We start from the raw sequence: 8,693 nt of genomic DNA, 5'->3' as shown, positions 1-8,693 counted from the left end.
GTTCTCTCTCGAAAGTCGTTCCTGCAGTTAAGAGAAAGAGAGACAAAATTTGGTATTTTGTAATTGCGCGAGCTTCTTTGTGTACCCGTTGTCTTTCCTCTTTCTCTTTCCAGCGTCTAATTGTATTGTTATAATATTTGATTTAATTCACCGAACGCGATTTCATAATGCAACGATCATTTTCGGATGCAGACAAAAGTATCGGCTATCGGCAGGTTCAGGGTAAATTATTTATCGTCCCGAGATCGCGACGCTTTTTTTTTCATGACTTTGCGAACGCTCCGATATCGCAGGTTCTCAAATCACGCTGTGTGGATTGCAAAATAACCAATCATGATAATTAATCTGTCGCAATTAAGATAAAATTTAAGCGATGATATTTTAGCGGCGCAGAATATTTTAATATTTGAAATGCGACGCTTACTCTCTCCGAGATTTATGAAAAAGTAAGAACATTCCAACAAAGAAATGACGAGAGTCGAGTGGCGTCCGTACTTACGAACAGTGGCGCCAGTGGTAGCGACATTTCTTATTTTTTTTTAGACCTTCCTCTTCAACAACTTGCTTCGAGAGAATCGCGATAAATGCTGGAGCTGGACGCGAATTTTGGATTGTTTATAACTTTGAAACATGACGTCGTTCAAGAAAATAAATACCAAAGTCTTCGCCAGGACAGGACCGGAATTAACCGAGGATAATATATATTGGAAGAAATATACGGTACGTGTTATTCAGGTTGAGATACTCACCGATGCCGCGTCCACGTGCGTAACCTGTAAGTGAGAAACAATCGTGTTTTTTTCGGCAGGACAATGAAATAATGGAAAAAGAAAGTTTGAGTTAAAGTCTGGATATAACTGTACCGTATAACTTTCTCGATTTGGAAACCATCTTTTTAAATTTGAAAGAAAAGTAGCACGCGTTCACATTTTATCTTAAGCACTTACATTCTCTAATAATATAGCAAGTAAAGAGGAAACTTTTATTTATTTATGGAATATTTGAATTTATTTGCTGGCAGCACATCAATCTGACTTAAAACGTTATAGCTCTGTTTGGTTATCGATTCGACTTGTGAAATGTTGCTTATAAAATTATGAACTATAATAAATAACCCTTACAGAAATTTAATACTGTAAGTGATTATTTGGCTAGCGATTAATTACTTATTTCGAGCATTAAAAGTACTGTTTTTAATGATTTTAATACTCAAAATAAGTAATTACTAGTCAAATAATCACTTACAGTATTAAATTTCTATAAGAGAAGACTGTAAAATAAGTAAGATCCGGTTTAATACCGAATCGCCTAAATATTTGCGATATAAATATAGTTATAGTTATACCATTAATTCATATAATTTATTTTTCATGCTCTTGTCTTTATGCGATATTTAAGATATTTCTTTTATCTCTGGATTCTTACAACTGTCTATGTAGAGAATGATAAATTACCCATGGTAATTGTATGTTGACAGCCACCAGTTTTGATAAAGGAATTTGGTCCGATAGACTACATTGACTTCTCGCCAGTGGAGCCACATTACTTCGCAACAACCTGCTCAGTACGAGTGCAACTGTACAATCCTATCACCAAGTTGGCCACAAAGACTTACAGCAGGTTCAAAGAGGCCGCGTACGGAGGGTGCTTTCGTCGAGATGGCAAACTATTGTGCGTGGGCGGAGAAGAAGCGGTGGTCAGGCTCTTTAATATCAGTTCGAACAGCATGTTGCGGATCTTTTCCGGACACAAGGCCGCGGTGCACCGAGTTTTCTTCACAGCCGACGATCTTCACATTGCCTCATTCTCGGACGACAAGACTGTAGCGTTATGGGATATACCTAGTGAGAAACAATTGATAAGTTTCAATGAACATACGGATTACGTCAGAGCTGGCGCAGTGAGCCCCGTGTCCACCGATGTGTTACTATCCGGCGGGTATGATAAGATTGTAAATATGTATGACGCCAGGACGAATAAGAAGATATTCAGTGTTAATCACGACGCACCGGTGGAAAGTTTGCTCTTCTTGCCTACTGGAGGAATATTCCTGTCTGCAGGTATAATACTTGTGCGACATCCTGACTGTTTTATGTATATATGAAGTTTAAAAGTTTATCTCTCTTTAAATTCTCTCGTAATATGTATAATAATTTAATGTGATATACAATTTCATATCATTGATGCTTTATGTATAAAAATGTTCAATATTTATATGTAATTTTATAAGGTGGGACAGACATCAAAGTATGGGATGCTCTCGCGGGTGGCAAATTGCTCGCGAAAATCACGCAACATCACAAGACCGTAACTTGCCTGAAAATCGCTTCTAATGGTCATAGAATATTGTCTGGTTCGTTGGACAGGCACGTTAAAGTTTATGACGCTGGAACATATAAAACCCTTCATGCTCTGGACTATCCCAATGCGGTTCTCAGCATAGGAATTAGTGTAAGAAAAAAAAAATGTGTTTTTGTCATTACACGTCTGCTTGCATCTACACTTATTTAATAAATTTAGTTTATCATTATTAAATTAAGCGATTTATAAAAATTGACATATCAAATTAAATATGTTAATATTAAATTGCAGGCAGAGGACGAGACCGTCGTAGCCGGTATGGTAGACGGCCTGATTTCTGTTAGGAGGCGCGAAGAAGATGCAAAAGATGTAATAAAACCGAAACGCAAGAAGGTGTCGTACAGGCACGCGGGCGAAAATCTGCATGTACGGAGTATCGACGTGGTCGTGCACCAAGAAGTCAAAGAGATAATGAGCAAGCATGACGCCTGCTTGCGAAAGTTTCAATATAGTAAAGCGCTGGATTGTGTCATGATGAATTATGTGGTTAATAAAACGCCGCATGTCACCGTGGCGCTTACGCAGGAGCTTATCAGGCGTGAAGGCTTAAGGCGAGCTTTGGCCGGTAGAAACGGCAAATCCTTAGTTAACATTATTAAATTCCTGAACAAATACATCGGCAACATCCGTTTTGGAAGAGTATTATCGCACGTAGCGAACGTATTGTTAGGTAAGTTTTAAATATTTCTTTTTACACTTCTCTTTAGAAACACATCTTTCTTGGATTAAAAAAATTATACTTATTCTTTGTAATTATTTTTAATAGATGTGTACGAAGACCATTTGGACGAACTGTCAGAGGAAACACGAAAAATGTTTGCTATACTGTCGCAAAAGTTACAGGAGGAAGAGCAGTTGATTTTAGCTTTGACGCAATTGCAGGGTTCAATGCAAATTATATTATCTGGTGCCGAAACGTCTTCTTTGCCTGTTATAAAAGAGAATCAAAGCTTGGAACCATCAAACGCCGCTCAAACGGAACGTGATATTATCTTAAATATTGGTTAAACTTAACTCTTGTAAAATATTACCGAATTGTATGATAATTTTTGTAAAATACTTTTCTGTATATAATTTTATATTAATATTAAATTTCTCGAAATAAGTAAAACAAGCAACGATTTAAATATCTTCACTCTAGATTGTTCCTTTCGATGAATAAGTAAAGAATAACAAGTTGAGTTTTTTGAAAATTGAAATAATATTTCTTTCCATATCGTATAACAATTTTTGCGAAAGCATAGTGAAAAACTTCATCATGGTGTATACAAGTCGCGTGACTTGATTAAAAATATTCTAGTAAATTGTTTTTTTTTTTTTTTTTCAAGTAAACTTAAATTGACACGTTTATTCAATAATTTCAAGAAGTCTCCTTATTTAGGCATTTTTGCCAAGCAGCAGAGGATGGTTTTTCAGGCACTATCCATCCAATTGGAATCGTTGTTGCATCAGTTTCCGAACTGATGAATTTATCCCAGGCCGCACTAAAATGCAACAAAAAAAGATTATTTTCTCGATTAAAAAAAAAAGATGTATTATCTATGTGATTTTAATTACATTTCAATATTAAGTACGCACCGAATCATGATAAAACCATCGACATTCTTGTAGGATTGTTCAGCAGCCAATATACTTGTTCCAAATAGTACATTCTCCCAATCTTCGAATATATTTTTCGTTTGCTTTTCGATCCTCTTTTCGTTATCTGTTTTGAGCATCAATTTTAATTCCTGCTCTTCTGTCGCATATTCGCGATCCAAAGTAGTCCACTGTTCCATTAATTTAGCTGCAACATACATTTGTCATTTAAAAATAAAATAATACATTATAATTTATATCATATTTGCACGAAAAAGTTAACGCAATTCTAAATCTCGTTATTAAATATTTCGTTATTAATCGCATTTCATATTTATTTTATTTCTTGTTATTGAAATTACTCATTATTACGTTTGCATTATTACAATGTCTACTTTTTGTCTTGCGTTTTGAGCAGCTTGTTAAAAATAATGATTTATAGTAATAAAACACTACCGATAGTATCATTGAACGTTTCCTCAGCTGCCGAGGACAATTTTTCGCCCCTCGCTCGAGCGATGTTCGCCTTGATCTTTCGCAAGTTCTGTAGTTCTTGCAAAATTCCCAGATATTTTCGCGCATCGTTCCTCTTGCTTCGCACGTCGGATAAAACCATGTCTGCATCCTTGCGCAATTTCTCCTCTTGTTTCTCCCGCTCGACTACCGCCTGCTCCTTTCGAATCCACGCGTCAGCCTCCGCGTGCAATCTCGCTCTTCTCTCTTCCTTCATCGACTTCTCCCTTCTCCATTCTTTCCTTCGGAGCCGTTCTCTCGTGCGTTTTTTCCTACGTTTTTCTAAATCGTTCTTAACTTTATTCAAAAAATTCACGTCTTTTACAGTTTTCAAGATCTCGCAGATTTCGTGTTTCGCAGCGTTACAGGCACTGACCTTCTCCCGCCATTGCGCCTCCGGTAGATCGACGTTGCTCTCGAGTTCCGCGCAAACAGCCTCAAGTTGCTTATTTAATCTAGCCGCCGATATCAACGCACTCTTAGCAGCCGCGATCTTGAACGGATCTTTCTGTTTGCTTTTGGTAGGAACCGCCGATTTCGCCTCTCCGAGAAACTGTTCAATGGCCTTCTCATCTTCCTGTCGCCTTCTTATTCTATCGATTGACGTCGCATTATTAACAGTACTGTCATCACATGTTACATGGCTTGGGTAAACGTTATAATATACATTCCCACCATAATTTACGTTGTACGTAAATTGTTGCCGAGTTACTGGATAGTACATATTAAAATGCACATTTTCATAAGTCTGTCCAGTATCTTGGAAAGACTGACCACTGTACATATTTGTATAATAATATATGCACCTTCAAGTGAGAACAATAAAAAATAAAAAAAAAAAGAAAGAAAAACTTGGACTGTAATAGTTTACGTGTAGAATTAGTCAATCGTAAAGGGTTAGTAAAAGTGAAAAAATAAGAATGTAGAATAATATTGAAAAATAATTTAGCAAGTCATCGGCAAGCACTTTTCTTTTAACACATCTGCAAAATATCCCCTTCCTTCGGCAGCTGCTCTTCCACCTCCCGGAGCACTTTTTCAGCCTCGACGTAACCTTCAACTTCTTTTAAATCTTGCTCAGTGTCCAGGATCTTCTTGAGTTCTTCAAACGCTTTGACGAGACGCCTTTGGCAGTCCGGTACCATCATAAGGGACTCCTGAAGCACCTCCTCTTGCTTCTTTATGTCGTAGTTATCTTTGTCTGCAACAATACACATTCTGTAAATAAAATTGTTCGACAACAGTTTGCCAGGGACATTATTTCGAAGACATGAAAATTAAAGAAAGAAAAGCATCTACAAGTTTTTTTAACGAAGACGTCTGTTAAAACATTACAAATGGAATATTACACTGTCGTTATTATCAAACGAATCGGCAAATATCTTGTACTACGCAGTTACGGAAAGTCTCGACGCCACGTGATACGGAATCGCAGTCCTTTCTCTCCTCGCGGCTAAAAAGCGATCCTCACCCTGCTCCTTCAGCTTTTGTACCCTCTCGCGCTGCTGCGCCGCCTCTTTCTCGTACGTGATCTTCTCTTTCGCGAGGCGCTTCACCACTCCTGTCTTAATCTTGAGCGTTCTTATGCGCGGGTCAGACATTATTTATTCGTAACGTTCGAACCGGAAGGCTTCGCCTCTTTGAGGGACGTCGAGAACGGGAGAGGCTGGAGTTGCGGATGCTGCGTCGAGAGATCGACGGGTCCCCTCGATGTTTCTTTTTTTGCCTTATTAGGCAAGGGCGAGTCGATAGAAACGGAATTGTGACCGACACGGCGACGCGACGAGGTTATGTACTTACATACACGCCTGACGCCTCGAGCACACAGTTGACGGAACGGAAAGTCGACTTCCATATAGTCGACTTCACACAAAATTGCATAGGCTGTATAAGCATAGCATAAGACCGCTGGACCAATGAGCATCTTATGTAAATCAATATGGCGACTTTATGCTGGATGCTCATTGGTTTAGCCGTCTTATGCTACGCTTATGCTAAGCTATGCATTTTGTGTGCGATGGTCTTTAAACTAAAATCTATAGTTTACGTCACGTACACTATAGCATTTTAGTTAACTAGAGTTTGGAACATGACCCTGGGCTGCTACGTCGGTACAGGGTTGCGTTCCAAAATTCACTCTGGGTTAAGGGCCCAGACACACACTTTTTCGTAACAGTAACAGTAGGATTTCGACCAATCGTGTTACTCGATTCGGGAACGTATGGCCGTACGTTTTCGAACACTTCTGCGTCTTCTGCACAACGCATAATGCGTAAGCATAAGAAAATTGCGTGGTCTATTTCCTTATGCACATGTGTATGGATCAATCAATTTTCTTATGCTTACGCATTATGCGTTGTGCAGAAGTGTGTGTCCGGGCCCGTACATACACTATAGCATTTTAGTTAACTAGAGTGAATTTTGGAACGCAGCCTAGATGATGGTACTGGTGAAGGGGAGGAGATGTTCTTCGTGTAGTACAAGTATGTACAATCACGTAGCCGTGAGCATTCACAATTTACATCGTTCACAACAATCACAACCCGCAAGCCGCTCCGATCTCAGATCACAAAGAGACAGGGTTGGGACGGTTGGGTAAGTTAGTTTCTTTTTAACTAACAAGGGAACCTTGCATACCCGAAAAAAAGTATTCGACATCAAAATTTTAAACAAAATTTGTATTAAAAATTAGAAAAAAATTTCAAAAAATATTTTTGTAACGTGTTTCAAATTCAGGAGCCAAAAAACGGAAGAACAGAAGCACACCTTGTTTTTCCTTCAACATGCCTTACACTTGCAACAACTGTAAAAGTCACGTGGAGACCAGATACCATTGTACAGTTTGTGATGTATGTATTAGATTGCTTTGGACAAAAATATTTTCGTCACTTTTCATGACTTTCATGCTTACTATACGTGCGATTTTATTACAGGATTTCGATTTATGTGTAAATTGTAAAGATAAGGACGGTCATCCACACCCGATGGAAAAACTTGGCTTTGCTTTGGATAATGGCTCTCCGCCTGCGGATGCGGAACAAACCAATCCACAGGTAACTTGTCGGCTTATTCTAAAAATATCTATGTATTGTAATTACGATAAACCTATAATGTGCTCGTATCTTTTTTTTGTTTCTGCAACCTGTAGGAGCCCAGGGAATTAAGGATAGGTGGAAAGGAAAGGTGGATTCAAGATTCAATCATTGGTGCATGCCTGCCAGTGCAGAGATGCTAATAACTGTCGTCTACCGAGTTGCCAGAAGATGAAGCGAGTGATGACGCATGCAAAGAATTGCAGGAGAAGGACCAAAGGCGAGGGGTGTCCTATATGCAAAAACCTGGCTATGCTGTGTTGTTATCATGCGAAACACTGCCAAAAGACCAAGTGTCTCGTTCCATTCTGTTCCATTATCAAGCATATGATGAAGCAGCAGAGAAGCAATATGCAAAAGCATGCTCCTCGACAGTTTATGCAGATTCGCAGAAGCCCATATACGCCCGATTAAACGCCGATACGCCGAACCAAATACTCAAAATATTCAAGAGCAATCTACCGTTGATGGCCGTCTTTTATCAAGCAACGACAACAACTTGGTCAGTATGGTGGGAGATTTAACGGCCCATTGGGTCCTAATCAACCCCAACAACAACCCAAGTAGCAAAGTGACGTCAGAAGATTAGAGCTCTAGATTATAAGAGTAGTTCAAACCGCCATTACAGTAAACCATAATTAACACTACATGTTTACTGTATGTGTCATTATATAGTTAATGTCTAAAAATATACATATAAAAACAATTCTTTCCGTTTCTCTCATATTTACTTGAAAATACAAAAATTAAGATTTGATTTTGCTCTCATCTTCGAATCCTGCCACAGGCCATTTTTTCAAATGATCTTTTGGGACAAAAGGGAAGAGAGACAATACTTTGAAACAATTGCCCATTTTATCGTCATCGATTATCATCTACGATATCCTGATTCAATTTGTTCTTTTTCAACGCTAGTTGCGTTCTTAGTTCCACGAGTTGAATAGAATCCCTGCTAATATTTCTCCATTCGCTGATTATCCAAATTGCTACGATCTATCAATGATGATTAATACATAAGCTATTTCTAGGCAATTAATTTCCTGATAAGTTCCAGACAAATAATCGTAAATGATAAGAGCTAGGAAGAGATTAAGAGATAGATTTCAATTTCTTAGCAAGAACATCAACATAACGCCAATTTTATAATCT

The 8,693-nt window shown here is 38.4% G+C and overlaps 4 protein-coding genes across 4 annotated transcripts; 2 read left to right on the top strand and 2 right to left on the bottom strand.

Moving 5' to 3' along the window:
* The first annotated feature begins 16 nt into the window (after nucleotides 1-16).
* Nucleotides 17-3,682, top strand: LOC112468955 (U3 small nucleolar RNA-associated protein 15 homolog). The gene is made up of 5 exons (XM_025038388.1): nucleotides 17-720; nucleotides 1,478-2,060; nucleotides 2,231-2,451; nucleotides 2,593-3,031; nucleotides 3,128-3,682. Exons 1-5 carry the CDS (start codon nucleotides 631-633, stop codon nucleotides 3,367-3,369), a joined length of 1,575 nt encoding a protein of 524 aa, XP_024894156.1. The 5' UTR covers nucleotides 17-630; the 3' UTR covers nucleotides 3,370-3,682.
* LOC112468956 (golgin subfamily A member 6-like protein 2) lies at nucleotides 3,547-5,260 on the bottom strand. Its single transcript, XM_025038389.1, has 3 exons — nucleotides 4,396-5,260; nucleotides 3,940-4,147; nucleotides 3,547-3,845 (listed from the first exon to the last, which is right to left on the bottom strand). Exons 1-3 carry the CDS (start codon nucleotides 5,234-5,236, stop codon nucleotides 3,722-3,724), a joined length of 1,173 nt encoding a protein of 390 aa, XP_024894157.1. The 5' UTR covers nucleotides 5,237-5,260; the 3' UTR covers nucleotides 3,547-3,721.
* A 147-nt stretch (nucleotides 5,261-5,407) lies between these two features.
* On the bottom strand, nucleotides 5,408-6,292 carry LOC112468957 (tubulin-specific chaperone A). The gene is made up of 2 exons (XM_025038390.1): nucleotides 5,924-6,292; nucleotides 5,408-5,653 (listed from the first exon to the last, which is right to left on the bottom strand). The coding sequence occupies exons 1-2, from the start codon at nucleotides 6,051-6,053 to the stop codon at nucleotides 5,427-5,429; spliced, it is 357 nt and encodes a 118-aa protein (XP_024894158.1). The 5' UTR covers nucleotides 6,054-6,292; the 3' UTR covers nucleotides 5,408-5,426.
* Nucleotides 6,293-6,994: 702 nt separating this feature from the next.
* Nucleotides 6,995-7,687, top strand: LOC112468954 (CREB-binding protein-like). Its single transcript, XM_025038387.1, has 4 exons — nucleotides 6,995-7,047; nucleotides 7,189-7,301; nucleotides 7,386-7,505; nucleotides 7,601-7,687. The coding sequence occupies exons 2-4, from the start codon at nucleotides 7,236-7,238 to the stop codon at nucleotides 7,685-7,687; spliced, it is 273 nt and encodes a 90-aa protein (XP_024894155.1). The 5' UTR covers nucleotides 6,995-7,047; nucleotides 7,189-7,235.
* Nucleotides 7,688-8,693: the final 1,006 nt, after the last annotated feature.

This window comes from Temnothorax curvispinosus, unplaced genomic scaffold (genome assembly GCF_003070985.1).
Source record: "Temnothorax curvispinosus isolate PA1 unplaced genomic scaffold, ASM307098v1 QBEX01002288.1, whole genome shotgun sequence".
NCBI classification, from domain to species: Eukaryota; Metazoa; Arthropoda; class Insecta; order Hymenoptera; family Formicidae; genus Temnothorax; species Temnothorax curvispinosus.
This window is presented reverse-complemented; position numbering and strand designations above follow the sequence as displayed.